This window comes from Perissodus microlepis, chromosome 8 (genome assembly GCF_051167445.1).
Source record: "Perissodus microlepis isolate ML-2025 ecotype Zambia chromosome 8, ASM5116744v1, whole genome shotgun sequence".
NCBI lineage: Eukaryota > Metazoa > Chordata > Actinopteri > Cichliformes > Cichlidae > Perissodus > Perissodus microlepis.
The window spans coordinates 21,270,577-21,293,925 of record NC_140468.1 but is presented as its reverse complement, the minus strand read 5'-3'; the positions used below and the strand labels follow the sequence as shown (position 1 = coordinate 21,293,925).

General features: G+C 42.5%; 1 protein-coding gene across 3 annotated transcripts in view; it reads right to left on the bottom strand.

Annotated features, from left to right (window-relative positions):
* Positions 1 to 247: 247 nt before the first annotated feature.
* Positions 248 to 23,349, bottom strand: part of arhgap22b (Rho GTPase activating protein 22b) — a 34,926-nt gene continuing 11,824 nt past the window's right edge. For 2 of the 3 annotated variants that reach the window (XM_084938177.1, XM_084938176.1), the window contains exons 3-10: positions 19,668 to 19,755; positions 8,897 to 9,025; positions 4,952 to 5,159; positions 4,719 to 4,851; positions 4,568 to 4,641; positions 4,357 to 4,478; positions 3,217 to 4,228; positions 248 to 489 (exon numbers count right to left, since the gene is read on the bottom strand). In XM_084938177.1, the coding sequence (XP_084794303.1) occupies positions 267 to 489; positions 3,217 to 4,228; positions 4,357 to 4,478; positions 4,568 to 4,641; positions 4,719 to 4,851; positions 4,952 to 5,159; positions 8,897 to 9,025; positions 19,668 to 19,755 (1,989 nt within the window). In that variant the 3' untranslated portion in view covers positions 248 to 266. Of the gene's footprint in view, positions 490 to 3,216; positions 4,229 to 4,356; positions 4,479 to 4,567; positions 4,642 to 4,718; positions 4,852 to 4,951; positions 5,160 to 8,896; positions 9,026 to 14,458; positions 14,878 to 19,667; positions 19,756 to 23,349 lie in introns of those variants that run through there. The other variant, XM_084938178.1, reaches the window with a different exon arrangement.

Here is a 23,349-nt window from a genome sequence, read left to right as displayed (position 1 = left end):
TCTTTTTAAAATGAGTTTGAAGCATGCGTAACAAAATCAAGACCACTTGCTGTTTAGTAGAGATGATCCTCAGAAAGAAAACAGTCAAAGTTTATTTCCTTCAGAATTTTCTATCTGATCTCTACGCATCTTTAAACATTTCCTGAATGTGCACAAGTAGGTTTTCTTTATTTTCTATTTTCAGTCTTATTTTGAGTTAGGACCCATACCACAAAATGCCCCCCCACCCCCCCACCCCCACCCCGAGACAGATGAGAGGCCATGTATCAAAGGTCACTAGTCCTTGCACCAAGGGCCAGATCGCCCAGCGTGGCAAAAAAATCCTCCATTTCCTTTTCCAAGAGGCGGTTGCGATTCTCCGCATCCTCCCGTGCCCGCTCAGAGTTTCTGAGTTTTATCTCCAGCATGCGCTGCTTCTTCCTCTCCTGCTCCATCTCCTGTTCCAAACGCTCCATCTGGGCACACAGAGCAGCACTAGACTCTTCCAATCTGTGTGGAAGCACAATACACACAGAAAAGGTCACGGACATTTGCCTTTTTTCTGTTTGGCTGAACCACCCAGTAAAGCACATTTCAAACAACTTCCTACCTTCCCAACTTTTTGTCTGCCCAGATTAATACTAATGTGATATTCTTGGCATTGGAGGAAATAAAACAAATCTGCCCTGCAAGAACCGCTGTTAGCTATCTCTCTCTCTACATATATATATGTCTTACTTACATAATACACATAATCTCTATCAGTTTTCTGCAAACATTTCCAACACTATCTGGAGCTGAGCTACCAAAACTGGCACACAGGTATATCTTATAGTTCTTATCTATAGCAGATAATAACATCATCATGTTGCCTAGCCAACACCTACCAAGGGCTATAATGACCCATTTGCAGCATTTATGCACCTCTAATGCCTTATAAGAGCATTGTATAACTTTAATTTTGCAACAATAAAATTTCCTTTATATCCAGCTTTAATTATATATAATATATTATGATGTCATCATGTTGCCATGCAACCACCTAACAACAGACTAAAATTATAGACCAAACAATGTCGTGTCCAAATTCATGGGCTTGCATCCTCCTGAGGACGCATTTGTAGACCGATTATGTCACAGCGACGTGCCGAAGGCTGTCCAAATTCGTAGACTCCTCCGAATGCAGCCGACAAATGCGTCCTCCTTTTCCCCGAATTTGAAGGATGGGTCGGGTGTGTCCTTCGTGGCCCACCATATCCCAGAATTCATAGCGCGGCCCAGCCAAACTCCAGTTTCCGGCAATGGCGGTTTTAAAATTACTCTTGTTAATCTTTCTGGGTCACAAAATAAACTTTTAACATATTTTCAGACAAGAATGTGGGTGTGTAAACTTCAAATATCTGCTCGGTTTATCAAGATATCACATATTTGCAAAAGTGCTTCGATGTTTTCGGAGACGTCTGTTACCCACCAGCTCGATAGCTAGCCAAGAGCTGGCTATCTAGGGTCACTAGAGCCGCCGAGAATGGCACAACTCCCGGCACATCATTTTCAGATCACCGCGGGCTTTCGCTACTCAGGTTAAACGTAATATATAAGTCACTTAGACAACCTAAAATGTTATTGTTTGGCTTTTTTCAGTGTTTTATTTGTTGTAAAGTTATTAGATTAGATAAAATAAAACTTTATTAATCCCCCGGGTGGGTTCCTCCTTGGTTTTCAAACAGCTGAATAAACGTCAAACAGAAAACTGATTAAACAGAAGTGTGAGATTTACGCCAGTGTCCTGTTATATTTTAGATAGCAAGGAGCAGACGGCCTAGTTTATTAAACTCCACCGAGACAGCGGTGACGCTAATCAGAAGGCTAGACTGTCCAATTTCACAGCCGTTTACTTCCGGCTTACCCGACCTTCTGAGGACCCGGCCCACGTAGACCGCGAAGGCCGGGTCCTCAGGAGGATGCAGCCCATGAATTTGGACACGCTAATAATGACGCATGGGCACAGGTATATAAATGTGCTGCTTCCAGCCCAATGATTTAACATTTTGTTTGTTGCTTAAAGCACCTCTGTGTCATGGTCCTGGGTCATGTGACCCAGTATTCTGAGTTTTGTTATTCTTTTCAGTCTAGTTTCATTTCAGTTTATCTAGTTACATTCTGTCATGCCTAGGTTACAGTTTTAATTCATGATTTATCAAGCTCCCCATTTGTCTCATCCCTGTGTGAAGTTTTTTGTGTTAAGTCTTCGTGTGCTTATCTGTCATGTGTCATGTCCAAGTTTTCTTTGTTTGTCAAGTTCGAGTCATGTCTGGGTCTCGTTATGTTCCTCGTTTTATTTGGAAGGATCCTTGTGTTTTTTGTTTATTGTATTTAGCTTCGCGTCCCCTGTCCTGTCATTATGTTAATTGTTGTCAGCTGTTTTCCCCATGTGATTCCGCTTCCCCTGATCATTCCTTATGTGTACTTAATCCGTGTGTTTCTGCTCAGTCGGTGTCAGATCGTCTGTTATCCTCACCTCATCTTTTCATAGTTTCCGTTATTGTCTCACTGTTTCATAGCCTGCCTAGTTACTCTGTGTTCATAGTTTTTTCATAGTTCTTTCACAGAGTGTCATAGTCTTTTTAGTTTACACAGTGTTCTTAGTCTCCTTAGTTTTCCCAGTTTCAGTGTCCTCTAGTGTTTTTTCATGCCATCAGCCACAATAAAGGCTCGCTTTATTTTTGGAAACCTAGTTCTGTCTCCACCGTGTCTGCATCTGGGTCTACCTCTTCTTCACACCGGCGCACCCCACCGTGACACTCTGTGTATGTCTTAAAAAACATGCCATTTATTTCCATGACAGGTTTTAGTTGCAAAAAGGGAAAGGTTTTTGAAAATACCAGTTCATTTTCAGTGTTACAGGTAACAACATTTTAAGTGTTAACACACTTAAATTGGTATGTTACAAACTGAGCATAGGTGTGCTTTAACCGTGCCATTTGGGTTTAGTATAAAAAAAATGGTAATTGGAATTATGGTAAATATACAATCTTTTGTTTTGGGAACTTTTTCCATCTCAGGATGTATTTCATATTTATTTATTCAGTCTTTATTCAGTGTCCCATTGGTTCTGTGCTAATGAAATAAAAGCCTGACATCCAAAGCCATAAAGTTCATTCAAATGTCTTTCTATTTACCATATAAAAGACCGACACTACTATTATAAGTTTGGAAGATCCTGCATCAGAGACTTACTTTTGGATCCTGGCCTCATATGTAGTCTTCTGTTTTCTCAGCTCGTCTTTCAGTCCCTCTACCAGGCTGCTCAGTGTTAGTTTTTCCCCATCTCCATCTTCGGACATGATAATGGACGGCACCCCGGCTGCCGTGGCCACGTTTCCATTTTCACTGCAGGCTGCGCTGCTGCTGCACAGCTCCATGGCCTCGCAACTGTCCTGCTCGGAGCTCGCGTCTGTCGTCATCCCTCCATCCCTTTCCTTGTTAATCTCTCTGTGGCTTTCTCCACCTTCCACCACACCTCCACAGTTCTGGTGCACCGGGGGCTCGCTTGCTGAGTCCGGGACAGATATTTCACAGGAGGACGTGGACCACGGTGTGCTGGATACACTTGGAACACTCCCCATGCTAGAGGAGGAGGTTACGTTGTCATACGTGGACAGCCTCTGGGAGGAGCCGGTGGAGTCACGGTCACGGGTGGACCGTTCACCTGAAGATGTGCGCCGGTGTCCCCTCAAGGAGGACAAACCGTTCATAAGCCAGTTGCCCCCGCTTCCACCTCCTCCACCACCAGAAGACAGACTGGTTGTATCTGCTGCGGAGCCACTGCTGCTGGTTTGCTTAGCTTGCGGCTGGGAACGAGGCGCTGAGGAGCTTTTGAAGGAATATTTCCAGGAAGGCATGGTCTTGGCTTGTTTACTCGGACTGATTACCGTCTCACCCTTTCCCGATGAAGATCCAAGTTTTGGTCCAGGGTTTGGGTTAAGGGTCTGAGTGGGACTGACGGCTGCGCACAGCTTGGTGTCCAGGGATGAGGCACTGCTGTGCAGATCTTGGTCTGGGTTGGAGACGGGGCAACTCTGAAGGTCCTCTTCAGAGATCCAGGCTCCCAGGCTGCGGTGTTGGAGATGATGCCCTTGGATGGGGATCTCAGTTTGGGGTAGAGCTGGCCCCTCCTGTTCCCTCCCTGAGTACAAACGGTTGTGTTCCCTGATGAGGACTGTCATCAGGTGCTGGACAAGAGAAGTTCCTAGACAATACAAATCACATTCAGCCGGTGTCGGTATAACTTTTTTAGTTTTATTCTAAACTATCATTTTTAATAAATAAATTACAGAAAAACAGAACCTTATTTGATTGTCATTATTTTGTCTGTACCTTCCATGATAGTGACTGGGTCCTCCATCTTCGGTCTAAGGATGTTAGGTCCAAATACTGTGGCAAGGTTCTGGACACTCATCTTGTTCTCATTACAGTGGGACTGGACCTCATCAAGGAATCTAAGGAGAGATATAGTGAAAAACTAGAGTAAAAAACTTATTAGGCTACAAAAGCCTAAGTTCTCAACCTAACGGATGAAGTCACTCACTTGCATATGTACTTGAGGAGGTTGTAGTTCGGTAGAGGTAGAGTGCTAACTTGCTTTCCAAGCTCCTGGACTCCCTGATATGAGACAAATCATCCTTATTCTACTCACAGTACCACTCAAAGTCCACACACCAAAGGTAAACAGCACATACCTCCTCCTCATCTTTGGCCAACAGCTGCGCACAGGTTAGAAAGTCTTCATATTTGGAGAAGGGGATAACTGGTTCAGGCAGCTCTCGCAGGTACAACTTCAGCAAGGATGCCACTGTGTGGACGTCTGTGTTACTGCAAGTCAGAAAGAAAGATGATTCAGTAGAATTCAAATCAGTGATGATCATAAAAGTCTTTGGCAAAGTGAATTTTCCCATTTAGTCCTCTCACACACCTGTCAAACAGGGGCTTGTCCCCACAGTCGAAGGCCTCCTGCAGCTCCCTGACCAGGTTGGCCTGTCCTGGCATTCGAAAGAGACCTTCCTCATCCAGACCCCTCTCTCTGATAAAGTCCACACACTGCTCAACCAGCAGGGGTGCAAGGCGGGGGCCAAACTTCTTCTCGTACTGCACTGTGTCCTCTAGACGCTGGCCAAATATCCCTGTTGACAGATGGAAGAAACATAACATGTCAGTGCTTTGCTGGCTTTCTATAGGCACGAGGCCGTAGTTGGTTTTTGGATTGTGGAGCAAGTGATGAAAAAATGTACATTTATTCTGTGGGAAAATTGAATATGACAGGATGTTTCTGGAACAGCATCTTTGTGGTTATTTGTAGCCTTCATATGATTACAAAGATAATTAATAAATAAATAAAAAGTGACAGTTAACATGAACAGAGGAAAAAAAATGCCCAGAATAAATATGCAATTTTATGCCAACTTAAATATCTAAACATGCTTAATTGTATACATCCTAATAACTGCAGGTTATTACCTGTTGTTTGGCTGCAGCAGTCACAGCTGGATGTTAGCTTGCAGTAATGGTAGTAATTGAAAGAACAGGAGCTGCACAGTTGCAGAAAGCGTTTGTCATACCTTCCCAGCCCACATTTCACCATGTTCATCCATTCCTGTTCAGGCATTTGACTCTTGTAGCTGGTAATTAATCTTTCAGCAGAAACAAACCAAGTTGAGGAAAATGACAGAGAAGCTTGGAAAGAGCAGCTGAGGAAGCAGAGACATGTTGCATGGGATCTGCTGTGACTGCAGTGCTGCTGTTAAGAAGGGGTCTATGATTTGGCACAGATCTATTCTGGACACAGAGGCAGCAGACTGACACATTTTGCCTGTGAACTGGAGAGGGAGGCTGGAAATACCACCCAGCCGGTCAGGGGATTCACTCTGAACATAGGTGTCAGTGTATTGACTTTCACTGTGGATTTAGTATGAATGTTGAGGGGAAAGTGAAAATTCTAGTGATATAGGCTAATGATAAGCTAAGCTAATGCGCAAAAATATATTATTATATATTCATTCTATTGTTACTTTTTCACAATTTTTTTTTCTATCTCGTTTTAAAACTTTTCCTTTGGAAAGATAAACCCCCGCGTATCAGCTTAAAAACGCTTCAAAGAACCAAGGATAAAGTCCCCTTCTGGCCACCTGTGCCTCAATTTTATTCCACAACTTAGACATCCACATTACTCACACTCTCATAACACATACATATAGGGCCTTGAGGGTGGGCACGTTAACGGCGTCCAGTGGACGGTCTGTGTATTCAACCCCACCTCTGGCGCCGGTGCCCACCTCTCAATTTTAAATCCATGTAGACATTGAGGGTTCTCGGGAGGGGCCGTGCTAACACCTGCTGCTCTCTGGCAGCAGCACCATGCTCTCCCGTGTTTTAAATGCACCTTAAAACAACACGCAGCAACACTACACATGAGCGAGAGGAGGGAGGTTTGGGGTCTTCACACACCCCTGTTCTCTGCTGGCCATTGGGGCGGGGTGCTGGAAGGAGGTGTTGGCCGTCCGATTGGGATCTGGGATGCAGGGCCTCCCTGCTGCTGCGGAGCCTGGGGCGGTCTGCTTGCCTCCACCCCGGGGGAAAGGGTAACATCTTCTGGGTCTAGGTGCCGTTTCTCCCTCCAGGGGCGAGGGTACCTGGACTCGGGGTATAGAGTTTGTTTGGGGAGTGTGATTGTGTGTACAGTGTCCATGTATGTCTATCCCTACGTTGGGTGAGTGCTGAGTATTTGTATATGTGTGCATGAGGGTGGGAATGCATGTTTGTGTCCGTGTCTATATGTCAGGTCGGGTCTTACACTCCACCTCTCTGGGAACTCCCAGGCCCTCCAAGGCCTATCTCCCCTCACCACACTCCCTGCCGTTAACTGATGCCCTCAGGGGTCGGTGCGTTGGTGGTTCTTGGTGTCCGGGGCTGGGCGCTCAGGTATGTATCGGCTCACTCCCGGTGACTACTTGGCGGGGCCTGGTGCCTGTTGCTCGGTCAGGCCTCTTCTGGGGCAAAGGGGGCCCTCGGGCCTCTGGCCTCTCGGCCTGCGGCTCAGTTCACTCTGGCACAGCCGGCAGCCAGCTATAGACATACACTACACCTCTATTGGCTGCTATCTTCAAGGACATTGTGCGCTGTCGGTCCTGCTTGCTACACAACAACATTCAATATTTACTATTTACTGCTGTTTACACTTAGTTAGATTAATGCGATGCTGTTGTGTTTAGTATGTTGCTCTGTTTTTTTGCTTGTTTTCTCTTCTTTTTGTCTCAACAGGTGATCCAGGAGATTTTTTTTCTTCTTTCTCTTTTTAAGTGCCCTTTCTCACTGTCCCTCTAGCCTTTTGTCCTATCAGCACAAAAAGCTAGCATTTCACAAAAGTTAACAAAAAGCTGGACAAAAATGCTGTTAGAATTTTATCAGTTGCTAGCACAAAATGCTAGCGTTTTAATAAAAAGCTAGCATAGACAAAAAACTAGCACATATTTAATACAAGATTAAAATTAATTATTATTTTTCCAATCTTTTTGGGGGTATTAAAAAGGTTCAGATAGTGAGAAATGCTGTCATTGTCCAAAACGATAAACATTAGTGTGACTGGAAAGATGACCCAGGACTCTTTACTCTCGTTTCTTCATGCACCAAGTATAAAATCTATCTATCCATTTTCTTCTATTATCCAAATTGAGGGGGTGGGGACTGAAGCCAATCCCAGCTACCATGGGGGGAGTGATAGGGTACACCCTGGACAGGTCAGGACAGGGCTAACACAGACACAAATACGTTACACTCACATTCACACTTAATGGTAATTTGGGACCTTTCAATTACTAACTGGATGTCTTTCGATTGTAGAAGTAAGCTGGAGAGAACCCACACAGACGCAGGGAGAACATGAAAACTCCACACAGAAAGACCCCAGCAAGCCAGTGGATTCAAGCCCACATTTAAAACTTCTTGTTTTGTGAGAGCAGTGCTAACCTCCGTGCATAGCATTGTGGTATTGCAACTTTTTCTTAATTAATTAGGCCTATGCTAGCTATTTATAAACATCTGTTATTTGTGTTACTTGTGTGGACATTTAAGCTAGTCATGCTTGTCATAGATCTTCCCTTATTTTTCCATCAGCCAAGCTTACAGAACTTCCTTTTTTGGGTGTTTTTATTTTCTAAAATTGAGGGAATAAACAAAAATAAATGACTCATTTTCATAAAGAATAGGTCTGCTAGTTGCCAGCAGCTCTTAAACATGCTTTACTAACGACAAGGATTAAAATTAGAGTAATGATATCATACAGTATATTATTTATGTGTTATTCTACATTTATCCCCCTGTTAATATAGAGCTGCTTTGTAACCCAACACCTTCCCGCTCAGCTGCTCCTTATGCCCCACATCATAACCAGACAGGCCTGGTTATATTTCTGGCCTTATGTCGCGTTACACTAGTTAGACATCCAGAGCAGACAGGGTGAGATTTACCTGCAGGCTAAAGAAATGAGACAGAGTTGGGGTTGGAGATAGTTTGCATAGCTCAGCTCAAGTGTGTTACCTAAACATTAAAGACAGAGCAGAGATGTGGACTGCAGTCTTTTCTATTCTAGCAGAAAGAGCAAGTTTCAAATATTTTGGGCGATGTGTTGAGCTTATAAGGCAGAGAGGAAATCTCCTGCACTGGAAGGCACGCCTTGAATTATTTCTGGCAAAGAAATATGAATAATATATCTTGCTTTCTTTTACACAAAGATGATGAACAAAAGCAGTGTTAGCTTGGCTTTTATGTTTGTATATTTTCCTTAGAGAAATATGGATTTTTAGTTGCTACTGATTGGTGGCCTAATATGTTTTTTTTGTGTTTCAGTTCAAAGGTTTGGCTTTACCTCCTCCAAATGGTGCCCAGATGACCCGCCGTATGGCCTTGACCCAGTCGTCCATATCGCTCTGGGAGTTTGCCATGAGCAGGAAGGATTCATGGCTGATGGGTGCCCGATCCTTCTCTCCTGTTCCGCCTGCGGGGACACAAGGAAGAAGCGTATGAGTGAGTACAACAGAGATGAAATAGGGCTTAATCGTGGAATCAAACTTGTGGTCTGCAGTGTGATGCTACTAGATGGGTTTTATTTTTGGTTATTTGTTTGTTTTTTTGTCTTTATAGGGAACTGCCTCATAAATTTACCTTGAAATAAATGTCAAACTGCTCAGGACTTTCTTTGAAGTATCCTAGCAGTTGAATACAAGATAATAAATTGTTGAGAAGATGAACTCTAACAGAAAAAACATTTAAAACAAACCATTACTGTTAAGAATTAACAAGTAACTATTACAGATATCATAAACATGTAACATGCTAAATAATAAGCCAAAAACCTCACAGATCTGATAAAGGGGAAATGATTATTTGGATTAAGTTGGAATTGTGATAGCAGCAGATTTCGCAGAGAGCATTGTTTACTAGTTACACATATATAAGTGAATTTGATCTTCTTTACCTTAAGGTGAAGAGGTTTTGAACTCTTATTAGGTCTCTATGTTATGCATGTTTGATACCAAAATAATACATCTAAACTGAAAACAAGTCCAAAACATACGTTTGCACTGGACTTGAGTGGGCTAAATGCTGGGGTAAATGTTTTGGTTTGGTAAGGTGGATTCAATTCAATTCAATTTTCAGTTCAGTTTTATTTATACAGCTCCAAATCACAACAACAGTCGCCTCAAGGTGCTTTATATTGTAAGGTAGACCCTACAATAACACATACAGGGAAAAACCCTGTAAAAAAAACTTTGGCGACAGTGGGAAGGAAAAACTCCCTTTTAACAGGAAGAAACCTCTGGCAGAACCAGGCTCAGGGAGGGGCGGGGCCATCTGCTGCAACTGGTTGGGGAGAGAGAAGGAAGACAGGATAAAAGACATGCTGTGGACGAGAGCCAGAGATTGATAACAAGTGTGATTCAGTGTAGAGAGGTCTGTTAACACATAGTGGGTAATAAATGTAACTGAGGAAGGAATACTCATAGGATGCATCATGGGAATCCCCCAGCAACCTACACCTATTGCAGCATAACTAAGGGAGGATTCAGGGTTTCCTGATCCAGCACTAACAACAAGCTTTAGCAAAAAAGGAAAGTTTCAAGCCTAATCTTAAAAGTAGAGATACAGTTTCTTGTTTCTTGTTCTGTATTCAAAGCCTACTTGGGAGCTAGTGTATTGCAGATCCTTGTCATAGTGCTTTTGAGACTAGCATCTTTGGCTAAAAGGGTATCTATCAATGTTGCTCGGGGTATCTCAGAGACAGAACAGTAATGGTTTTGTGAATAACAGTACAAATGAAAGGTAATTCCTCTGCTAGTAGATTGAATGTCCTAAACATCCCAAAGGTGCTCTTGGACTAAGAGCTGGATATTTACTTTTATTTTTATTTATTTTTTTATTTATTTCATTTTTAAGGGCATTTTAAAATCTAGAAAATGTATATAGTTATAAGTTTTGGTACTGTGACTCTGTGAATATGGCCTCATGATGTAACAACAAAGAACGAGAGCTGATTTGAAGGCCTGGAGAAACCACAGTTTTGCTGGTAGGGTATTGATATCTAAATGTATAGTTTATTCATCAAACTGAACATTTTACAGACAATGACACTTGAAGATACCCCCCCCCCCTCCCCTCACACACACACACACATCCAACTTCTAAACAATTAGAAAAATAAATAACATAATTACATTTTGAAATAACCCCTCAAAAATGATGCAAACATCTAAAAGTACCCCTCCCTCAATCTCTTGAAAACTCCTTTTTTACATTTACATTGAAGGTCTTAATTTAGGCTCAAATCTCAACATCTTTTAAAGGTTTAAAAAATGTTATTTGAAGATGAACAAGGTAGCAGATTTTCTTTTCCCTCCCTAGATGAGACATTTAGATGGGACATTAGTGAATTCAAAGTGAAAATTATCTTATTTTATCAAAGATATTTATAATATTTCTGACAGCAGCAAATGTCCATATTTAAATTTTGTGTATTAAACTTGTTTCGTTTGGATAAACCAGGTTGAAAAATCACTGTGCTTTAGAAATGTGGGTTTCTTACCACTAGATGGCAGAGCTGTCCTATTGGGTGCTTGTACTTTTGCACTGTGACCCACACTGTGGTCCAGAGAAGAAGTGAGGGATCTAAAACATTAGCAAAGCTCATAGCTGCCTGAAAACATGTGGGGAAGAAAATCACATCGTACTGTAAACTCGAGTCACAGTGAGCGATGCCAGGTTGATATAAGAATACCAGACATCTTATTTTTGTTTTTCAAATGTGTGAAATGTGATCTGGTGTGATCTTCAGCAGCACTTGGGCATTAGGGTTAGATGTGGGCAATTGGCTGTGGGTGCACAGTCACCGTCACTGTTGTTACAGTCATTTAGTTGTGAGAAGGGAAACCAAATATAAACAGTGGTGCTATAAAGCTAAGTGCCATTGTCACCCAGCTTTTCAAACTCACACTACCATGATCAACAATACACAGCGGCATGTCATCACAAATGCTCCACTGTCTGGGAATACTGTGAGGAAATAGACTCACTGTCAAGCTTGCTTGTATTAATGAGCAATATATGTAGTGTCATAGGAGCATGAGTCGTAAATAAGTCCACAGGAGAAGAGGGGTGATAAAAATGTAGAGAAGAGATTTGGACATTAAAGTGCTACCACATCTCCTCTACACACACAGAGCCACTTAAATTGGAACATCCAAGCCTGGATTGACCAGCGACACAAAGATCCTATTTGCAGCCAGTTAAGATAATGTTTACTGCAGACAGTCGTCTGAGTGGGTTTTCCTCTTCAGCTCCCTGCAATCAATTTGATTTTGGTTGCTCCACACAGGCATGAGACAGGTTGACATTTGAGCCTGCAAAGAGGTTAAATGTTTGCAGAGCACATGCGTAAAGCTGCAGTGTTAGGAGTTAGGAGTGCCTGTGTATATTCCATTGAAGATACGCCCTGGAGAAATCCTGCTTCAGTATTTAAATGTCACAAAGCTCATAGACACTGTGGAATAAACGATAAGGAGTGGAAAGGATGAGTGGAGGAGGACAGGAGTATAAACAAGAGCTCTCCTAGCTGAAGTCACTGTTTGAACTTAGTAAACTGTCACAATAGGTTGAGATACCTGCACTCAGTTGAGGTAGTGCATTACTTTCTCATCATAAGTATATTTATGTCCAGGGGTGCACACAAGTGGACGCAAAAGACAGCATATTCTGCACCACATCTCTGTGCGTTCATCATTTGTTTGAAGCCAGCTCACCTCCTCCAACCACTTTTCCGAGAATACGCGCTTCTTTTGCAGTTTGGGCTCCTTCTGACATTTCTTTGGAGGTGGAGGAACACCAAAGTAATTACTTAAAGGAGCTTGCTTCTTTGACATCTTTAGGAGTTCTAAACAAAGGTCTGTCCTCCTCCAGAAAATCTTATGTACGCAAACGCGCGTTGCAACGTCTTATCTAGTGCACGTCTTTTATATAGACAGCGAATGCGCACCTGCGGACCACTTATGTGCACCCCTGTTTATGTCACTTATATTTTTATCCTGTGGACTGGCTGTCTGTTTTCTTATTAAACAAAATTGAACAATTATTTTGCTGGCATCCCCCATCTATGAAGTTGCTTAAAAAATGTATCAATTACTTATCATTTAAAAATCATTTGAAATGTAATTAATTGACAGGAAAAGTAACACTATTATTTGTTACAGCAAACAAGCAAAAGACGTTTCAGTATGTTTGCATTAAGGGTTTTCAAATAATAAGAAATACAAGTAATATACTTGTGTCATCATCTGATTCAGCCGCAACATACCTGCAAAATATAAACAGTAAAGCTTATAAATCTGGATACTGCCCCTCAGTAAGCTTCCAGAAACTGGACAATCAGAAGAATGTGGGTTTTTGAGAGGGAGGGGTTAAAGAGCATGAGCAGCTTGTTTCAGATAGTGGATGAACTAAGGAACTGCATAAAGGGTTGGTGTAAGATAAGTAGGTCAAGTTTTTGTTTTTTTTAAAGGGAAATCATATAAAGTTACTCTGTTAGTTACTGTAGTTACTCTGAAGTTACTCTACTCCCAGAATGGACATATGGAGCTGTGTGCATGGGGTCTTTCCGGGTACTCCGGCTTCCTCCCAAAGACATGCAGTTAGTGGGGTTAGGTTAATTGGTAACTGTGTCTATGTGTCAGCCCTGTGACAGACTGGCGACCTGTCCAGGGTGTACCCTGCTTCTTGCCCTGGGATAGGCTCCAAATGAATGAGTGACCAAGAAAGGGAAACAATAAAAACAATAAAAATGATTACACAACAGGTTCTGCTTCCTGATACGTTGTACCAACTATACAGTGAGTGATGGCTACGAGATCAAATAGTGGTATGACCAAGTAGCAGCCTCTGAAACTTAAAAATGAAGTTCCTGAAAGACTGCACGTCCTCTAGTGGCCACTTGAGGCACCAGAAAGCAAGTAACTCCCAACAGACGCTCCTGTTAGAACGCCTAACTTTTGAGCATTAACAAGCATGTTTACAGCCTATGGGTGGTTTCCTGCTTCATAAGAACTTTACAGGGGGTTGAATTTTTAAAATAACTTTTCCACAAAGCTACCTGGACTTAGCACTCCACTTTTTCTTCCATATAAGCTTCTGGCTCCATGAAATCCGCATGCCAGCAACCAAAACACTAACATCAAACCTTCAAAATGTGTAGTCCAAAATGAGTGGGTCAAATGCCCATAGGCTTTCTATCTATAGATATCTATAGTTTGACAATCTATTACAGACTGTAGCAGTGCTAACCATAACCAAAGACACAGATACCCTTGTAACCACAGTGTAGAACTATTGTATTCTCCAAACACGCTTTACAGCACAGGAACAGCTGTAATTTACCAGTAGCTGTGTGCAAGTGACCTCTCAGTCATGCAAGTAACTGCCAAGAGACATTAATTTGCTCATAAGGGTATAAAACCACTTTACCTTAAACAGAAGGGAAGAAGTTCAACAAGTCAGTATACTGCAGTGTGAAAATATGAGTGGATTAAACTAAAAGAAAAGTTGTTAGACAGGAATTAGCCAGCTCAGTGCTTTTCTGCAAAGTAGTCAGCATGTCATTCTCTTTTGTATTCACATATTTTGAAGAAGTAAAAGGCATTTTGCAGCAAAGCTTTTCATATAATTGCTCTTGTTGAGGCATAGATATTTTGAAAAAACACCATCTGTTAAAAGTGTTCTTTGTGGGGCAGGAGGACAGAGCGGTCATGTTAAATCTGTGAAAAAAAAGCTCCATAAATAAAAGTTCTAAACATGCTGTAAATCTGACAGTCTCAAAGCTGCTCGGCCGCTCCACCTCACTGTCTGCTACACTTGTAAAAAATCTCCAGCATCTGTTTCCCGTTACCTTGGAGATGTTGTTTCTTCAGTCTGTCCGGTTTACAGCAGACCGGCCCCATGGCTGAGTGAGCGGCGTGGGCTGGGGCAGGCACTGCCTCCGGCCTAAAGCTAGAGCTCGAAGGAGTGGCTCCTCCGCCACCACCGAGTCCGTTTGGAAGCAGATCAGTACGCAGGTAGCACCGATGGCCAGAACCTGCCAGCGAGGCATGCTCGATGCTAGCGGAAACTAAACCCCGTCAAATGACCCCAGCCTCTTACTCCTCACTCGCTTATTCTGCCCTTCCATTCACTCCTCTCTTCCTGTCTCTCACATTCAGCAGTGTGGGCAGCAGGTCCGTTCCCTCAGCCCCCCTGGGGAGAAGCAAATCCCTGAGGAGGAGTGTAACAAGTCTCTCTCTCTCTCTCTTTCTGAGTGTGCAGTATCTGGGAGATGGGCTGTCCTCCAGTCTTTGTCAAACAAACCCGTACACACACACACACACACACACACATATACAAAGAGAAACGGGGCAGTTTCTATCAGGCTCTGTGAGACAGATTCTTCCTTAAATGAGACAGAACAAAAAATATGTTACTGATACATATCCCTTTTACAAACTATTCTAGAAGTTTCTGAAGCTGGTTGCAATTTCAGAAAACTTTAGGAAGATGTGTTGTTCTGTCTTGTAAAATGTCTCTTGAGCAAATTAACCAGCCAATATGTGACCATGTATTCTGTTGACAGAAAAGAAGCAAAAAAGAAAACACAAGCATATTTTTCATACCCGCTGCTATAAAATACTGTTAATGTGATGCATCTTGCATGCATCTGACTCATTTAAAGTCAGAGAGAATCAACATGGGACCCAACATGTAGCTGTGTTAATGTTACAAAGGTCAAAGTGTAAAGAGAACTGGTTCTTTACTTGCAGTCAGACATTTAGGGTTGCCATATGAGGCAAAATGGCTTTTCAAACGCACAAAAATCCTATGTGTGTGTGTCTGTGTGTATTATTCATCCATGGGTGATGTACTGTGTGAGCAACTAGTCCACAGTAATGAATTGGCAGAAGCTATCACATTTGCACAGCCGCAATTGCTTGTGCTCTTGTCCAGGTGGCTTATCATTGCGCCGCACTGCCAGAATAGAGGGTTAATATCCCCGAGCCAGCCGTTAAGTTAAAAAAGAATAATTTAAGATATCTACTTATTTGCTTATTTCCCTCATGCATGTAGGCTTTAAGACAAGCTCAATTCAGACTCAGGCACATGACTGTTGAATCGGCTTTGTTTGGGTGCGCTGCTAGCTTTGTCTCGAGTACACACTGATTTAAAAAAAAACATAATAGAAGCCCAGTTTTTAATTGCAGGCATGCAAAACTACTCATGTTATTTCAGACAAATGCCAAAAGGAATTTGGTGTTTTTTCTGCTTCCACTCAAGTGACATTTAAGAGAGGGCTGTCTGCAGAGATGTAGGATAAATGCAGGCTGGTTATGACTTTGATGTTTCACATTTGTCAAACACTGAAAACCATTCAGCAGCACTTGCTTGCTTGCATGGGGGTTATTGTGTTGCTAGTATCTGCCTTGTGTCTACCTTTTCCAATACGGTTGGCTACTTAGCACCACAAAAAAGAATGACCAGTAGATTTACTCTGCGGCCAGACACACACACGCAAACGTAGTCTTGCCAGAGCAGAGTCTATCAGTCAATGACATGACCCAGATGAAAAGCCAAGGTCTCTGGGCTCCCTTGAAAGACAAGGCTACTATTACAGCAGACAAAAGAGTGCTGAAAGTGAAGGAAAACCAGGCGCTGATTTATCAGCACTGATAGAAAAGTCCCCACCTTCATTTCTGGTCTGACCTCATATCGAGGGGTTACCAGTGCAGAAGTCCCAAACAGCTGCAGTGCGTGTGGGTTGCACCGCTGCTCATGACTGCCTGTTGCAAACAGATGTAGTTCAAAACGGTTCACTTTTAAACCTTTACATACAAATGATTCATTTTCCAGCCAGAAATAAAAGGTGAACCTAATGTGAGGGAACATAGAGATCCATGCACTATTTAACCATTTTAAACAGGAGAGTGAATTTGGGCTGCAATCTGTTTGTCTTTTTACCAAATCTGTTTGTGTACAAATCATAAAAACTGAAAATACTGACAATAATTTGACCATAAAATATGTTTGATTCAGTTGATCTTTATTACATATTGGGCAATAATGCAGCCCCTCAGGTCATCTTCTACCTGAAACAAGCTTGTTAACCCTTCCCATTTAACCCTCTGAACTGTAAATCATCATAGGTGTTGATGCTAGCCCTACCCATACTCTAACCTCATATTCTGAGGTGATTGTTTTCTTTGTTCCCTGATTTCCAGCTCAACAAAAAATCTGCTTGCCTGGAATTAGAGGTAGGGCTAGCGTTAGGGTTTTCTTTGATGATTATACTTTCTATATTTGCAAGTCCATTAGAGGGTCTGAGTTATGTAAATTTTGTCATCGGGCGATGAGGGTCCGTGCAGACCACATGCTTCCTTGGTTTTTGTGACCACATAGACTTGTCTGCGGAGAATTTCCTTTACAATGGACAAACTACACATGCTCCCCGGGTGGTGGACTTCAAAGAAATATAACAGAAATGACTACTCTGCAATCAGGTCTCCAGCTGTCTGCAGTGGAGGAAAATCAAGGCTTTAGACTTCTGAAGGTTAAAGGTCCTGATCCTATGCTTTACAGGCCCAACTATCAACGTGGGAACATAAATCCCCCATGAGGCCACCCCACCCCTTTGAATCCAGGTTTCTTCTGATTGGCTGTCCCTCACAAAAAGAACATTTGAACTCCAGGTGGGTGAGGCTGTTGCGCTCACAACCAGATCTGTGTGGCTGATGTGAGCATCTTACATATATATATACACATATATATGTGTGTGTGTGTGTGTAATTGCTTAGAATCAGAATACTTTAATAATCCCTAAGGAAATTATGGCAAAATTATGGAAAGCATTTTCAGTGCTCAGAGTGAGTAGGAAAGTGCTATACTAGCCCATTTATATAGAATATGACTGAAAATTAGGAAACGCACAATAAAAATACCCTTAAAAAAATTACCTGCCACCTAATTAACTAACAGATTAACATTTTTAGGTCTCTGCTCTATGTAAACGTATGCAAATGTAAATTTTACAAAAGACATAAATCCTGTTTATTGTATAACAGAGACTACAACATAGCAACACGGCACTCCACTGTATATGTTATAGTGGCGAATCACTGTTCGGTGAGCTCATTATTGTATGTTTCAAGAAGGACCGCTCTGTGAAATTGGCTGCACACATGGCCAGACACATTAATGATTGCTTTAGAAATGAGAGGAAGCATCATTTTAACACAAGGTACAGACTCGAATCTCCAAGCCTATTCATTTCATACAAACGGGAGCGTGTAAACCTTCATCACACTAAGCCAATTACAGGCTGGAGGAAGAAAGGGCATGCTAACACGTGCTTCTGCGCTGAGCAGACAACAAATCTAACGTGATGTAAACAGCAGATGGAGTTGTCATAAATTATGGACAGGAGGGAAAACATAACTTATACAGACTGATCCCGATAAGCTTTTATTACAGTTAGAATCCGGCAGGATGTGGACTGTGGATCTTGAGTGACTAACTTCCACACTCAGCATGTACACACCTAACATGAACTGAATTTCTTTGGAGTCTTGTGGTTCCTGCATCCTAAATTATATTTGTCTCCTTTGACTGACCTCCTCCTCTCCTCTTTCTTTACACTCTTCTCCTGCCTTCTCTAGCTGTGCTTCTTACAGTCCTCTCACATGTCGGGGTTCTTAAGACTTTTCTGGGGTTCACACCCATCTGCGATATTGACTGGCCTTAAACAAACCACATAGACACTCACAAGCCTGTCGGCCAGTCTAAACAGAAGAAAGGATCTCCAAGCAAACACCACAGAATGAGTAATAAACAGTCAAACTATTACAGAGGTCATTTGCAGTATGGATTAGAGCAGCGGTCCCCAACCCCCGGGCCTTGGACCGGTACCGGTCCGTGAGTCGTTTGGTACCGGGCCGCGAGAGTTGAGGCTCAGGTGTGAAATGTATGGTTTTCAGGGTTTTTATCGGTTTTCAGCGTTATTTTGTTATCGTTTTTATCGTTAACTCGGTTTTCCTGGGTCTTTGGGTCGTGTGTTATGAATAAATCTTCTTTTTTTCGGTACCGGTACTAGTTTTATTTTGTTGTATTTATCCGCGACACCTTAAAGGCCGGTCTGTGAAAATATTGTCGGGCATAAACCGGTCCGTGGCGCAAAAAAGGTTGGGGACCGCTGGATTAGAGAACCCGATTTAGAGATTATACCTGTAGCTCTGTGGCTGTTTAGTTGTGGCCCATTTTTATACGCATATCTTCTTAGATATGTCTTAATATACACTTTAAACTGCTGCTCAGAGATGGTATTATTTTAATCTGCTACACAAAAGGTTAAGTATTATGACAAACTTCACCTTCATGACAATAAAATGTGTTGTATTGATTGAGTGAAACCTTGGAAAGCCATGTGAGGTCAATCTAGCAAGACCAGTTGGCCGCAGGCAGTGCTTCTGTGTTTGAAGCATGACGGCTCACTAACAGTCCTGAAATCTACGGTCTCAGAGCAACAGCATGATGGAGGGCGAGGCTGTTCTCTGTCTTATTTTATGTTACTCTCACACAGTAATTGACTTTCATGCTCACACGCCACAAGCTAGAAATACAATACTGGAACTGCCAGCACTGAGGTCAAGAGACGCAAGACAAGGAGGCAGACCACTGTGGACAACAGCGCTCTCTAGTGTTAGCAAACAGAGTAGGAACTAAAGAATAAATAGAGTCCAGGCACAATGCATACGAGTAGGTATGTGAGGCGATATGAGACGGTGAATAGCAAATTTAATGCTAACTATAACAGCTAGGAGAGAGTAAAATTATTTTACAGGTTCTTTTTTAATACAAAAGGAAGCTCAGTGAAATTAATGTCATGCAAACTAGCAACTGATGGGAATTCCTTGCTGCTTCCTGTATCTAATCTGTGGTCACGTGACTTCAGATATTTGCATCGCTCACCGTAAAACAGGATATTACATTTTTGGCTCTGACGGTCAGCACAGAGATAAACGCACAATGGGAAACCTGCAGGTTTTTGTGATAAGGGTGCAGAGAATAAGGGATCTCACCTGGTACGATCTCAAACAGGTGCCTTCCTGGTTCGTCTGGATTAGCTGTGAGTTCATTGACCAGGCATCCCTGTAGTGGTATACAGCCCTGAAACGTACAGGAAGAAGCTTTCAAATAGTTTCCCACCACAGAAGCATCGATTTCCTTTGTCTTTTCTCTACTTTCACTAGTTTCTCGACTTTTTACTTATATTTTACTGTAACTTTCCAGAAAACTGGCTAAAGAAAGAAAGAAAGAAAGACAAATATGAGGAGCTGGGCACACTGAGATAAACACTTGTGGTTTGGAGTGACCGTGACCTACAACATGACCTGTGATGGATGTAAATTTCCTGGCTTCTGTGACGAAACACTCGGTCAGTTGGTAGTTTATGAAAATCTTATTTTAACAGGTAACCTTATCTATGGCAAATGTTTAGGATGCAAATGAGTCCAAGCCTGTGATAAAATCTGTTTTTGTGCGGTGGCGACACCCTCTCTCGAGCTCTGCATTGATTATTGGTGTTCTCTGTTTTCAGTCACCTCTGCCAACGTGTTATCACAGCTTCCAAATAGTTTGCTTGTGGTCTCTATTCCTAACTAAACTCTCAGTTATTCTGGCAGGATATGGTGGAAACTCCAGGCTAATTTTAAGATCATTTGACAGACAGCTACAGTTAGTACCTGCTTAACCCTCTGAGGTCTAAACCCAAACCTGTGTCATGTTTTCAAGGGTTATGGTTTAACTCTGTTAGGTCTAAGTCATCATTGACGATCTTTTTAAGTTGAAATTTGGCACACCATTTGGAATGATATTAAGACTTAGGGTACTCCCATTAGGCAATCCAAAGTGTGGCCAAGCATGCTGGACCAACAGTGCCCGATTCTTTTGGGATTGCTGCAAATTGTGTTTGGGCAAGTGTGCCATGCCCTGACCTGCTCAAAGAGGCGTCCCTGGCTGATTGATCTGGAGTGATTGACCATGTCTAAGAAAGGATCTCCAGTCCTTTGTCAATAACCGACTCTGCAAACCTGAGGACTGGGTGTGACTGATTCCAAAAGCAGCCCCAAATGAGCCACAAAATAGCGCACAGATTTACTCGGATTCTGCAAGATTGCCTGTTTTTGCCATTACATCGTAATGAAATGTGTGCGTGAGAGGCTTGAGTCTGACTTAGTTACCTACTCTCACCCTCCCACCTCCTGTTTCCTCACTCCTTATTACTCACCTCTTAGCCCCTCTAAAATTTTAAGCAGCTACTCCTGTGATTGAACAGGGACCCACACAGATTATCAGAATACATTATCCAGATCAATACCCATTTAGCCCCGAGAACTTAGGGCCAAGTGAGCTGTGAAGAGATGCCAGCGTCTGAAGGTCGGCACCGTTAATCTCCACACTGGCATCCTCCATCAAACAGGCAGAAGAGTCTGCCAAACAGCCTCAGCCTGAGGGCCGGGCTGTCGCCAGCATTAGTCGCCATGGCAACAAATGGAAAGGGGTGGAAGCTGTGGATGGATAGAGCACAGGGGCAGGGCAGGATGGGTGTCCCAAGGGTGCTATGTGCTCAGAATAACACAAGTAGCTGGCTGGGGATGAATGACTAAGAAAAGGCAACACGTAACCCGAGAACACAAATCACGCAGAAAAGTAGGCTAGATAGCACTGTTTGTCCTTCCCTGCGTTTTAACCAATGATACGGGAACTGTGCACACATGTAAGAGCTTCAAAGCAGCTGCAAACAGATGCGGCCACGCCTACTTTAACCTCGTTTGTACACGAATGCCAGTCAGTTATTATTCTAGCCTGGCCTCTCGAGGTTTGTTCACACTTTTATCTCATGTTGGCAACAGTGCAACATGAACAGCTAGCGCATTGTTACTCATGGACATTACGCAGTGCTGTTGATCGGTACCGTGTGCCTAGATCTGGACCTGAAGCACCCCAGACTCGTCCTGTTTGGCACGTGCCATGCCCAGGTCTATAAATGCACGCCTCTTAAAAGTAATCGGTGCCAGAAGTGGGCGTAAAGCAAGAAACGAAGGAGCAGTAAAGAATTACTGGAACAGAAATCCATGTACAATGCTGATGCTGCCAAGGTTTCAGAGCACCATAATGTCAGGCTGAAAAAAATCTAAAATCATATGAAAGAAGTAAGTGATGGGGTTGGGCATAAATCAAATCAAAACAAAACCAAATATAAACTTTAAGTTTAAGCTGTTTTTAAGCTTTTTTTGTTTATTTTGTCAAAGGTTTTGTGTATTACAACCAGAGTCATGGTTGTGTGATGGTGGTGCCCTTTGTGTACCGCCAGATAACTGGACTCTGTTTGTTCAGCAGTGTATTCCACCCCCCCAGACCAACACACATGATGAAAAGGAAAAGAAAACCCCCATAGATCCTCATCCAGCGCTGCCTTTCCTGCTACCAATTATCACATCCTTTCATCTTGGTAGTGGGGCAGTCATGTTCTGTTCGCAGCAGCGCTCGGACTACACCCTCCCCACCCACGTCTCCACCCCCGACCACACTCCCGGCCTCGGGTTTCCTATCGATTAAGAGATGAGAGGGTTAAAAAAAAGGCCAGAATCACAGTTTCTCACACAACTCAGAGGGTGTGCATGCATGAGCGGGTTTGTGATGGTGTGTGTGTGTGTGTGTGCGCGTGTGCAGTCAGCCACACACTACATGTGACTTGAATCCCTTGGAAGTTGCGAATCAATATGAGCTGGATGAGTATTGGCAAGCTCTGATTAAAGACTGTCATTTTTTCTCCTCAAAATTGGAGACAGAAAAGTGGGGAACATGTCATTGTGTGTGTGTGTGTGTGTGTGTGTGTGTGTGTGTGTGTGTGTGTGTGTGTGTGTGTGTGTGTGTGTGTGTGTGTGTGTGCATCAGTCAATCATGAACCTTCTGTCTTTTATTGTTGGATTACATCGCTTCTACAACTAAACCTATTAGCTTCACTGAATCTCCATCTAAAAGTCTTCGATATAAGTGTGTGTGTGTGTTTGTGTTTTGTAGGAATGCAGAGTGGGAAAATGTGAGTCAGCTGTTTGCCACAGAAGATGGCGTTCAACAAAGAAGCAATGGGATTGATTGGAGGTTTACTCTGTAGACAATTTTACAATGATGTACTAATGCAGTAGGAAGACAGGCGTCACACACTGCCCTGCTGTTTGTACTAATGCACTGAAATGTCTGCTGAGTGTGGTGAGTTATCATTACAGTTGAGTGTTTTCATCTGACAGCAATAAAGCACATGCAGTATTACTGTTGGCAGCGGTCACTCATTGTACATAATTAGCTCCAAGCCTTGATGTTTTTAACTATGAGAACCATGAGGAGGCAGAATTGGAATTTGTTACTTACTTGCATGTAAATGTAAAAAAATGAGGTGTTTAGCAAATATAAATAATAATATTGGATAAATATAAGCTTTAAGAATGTGCCTTATTGCACTCTGCACTTTTATTAGTCATTGTTCAAGTTTTTAGGGAAAAATAGGGATAAATGTTTTTTCTGCGTATCTTCAGTGTGTCTTTGATTTATTGCTGTTAGTTTATTGCTTTATATTCATTGCTTTATTCAAATGTAATCATTTGTAGTGGCAGTATCTGCCTAGTGCAGCTGCATAAGGTGCTCAAGAAGAAGTGATATTGATATATGTTGTTATATGTTGCATTTTTCCCACCCCTAAAG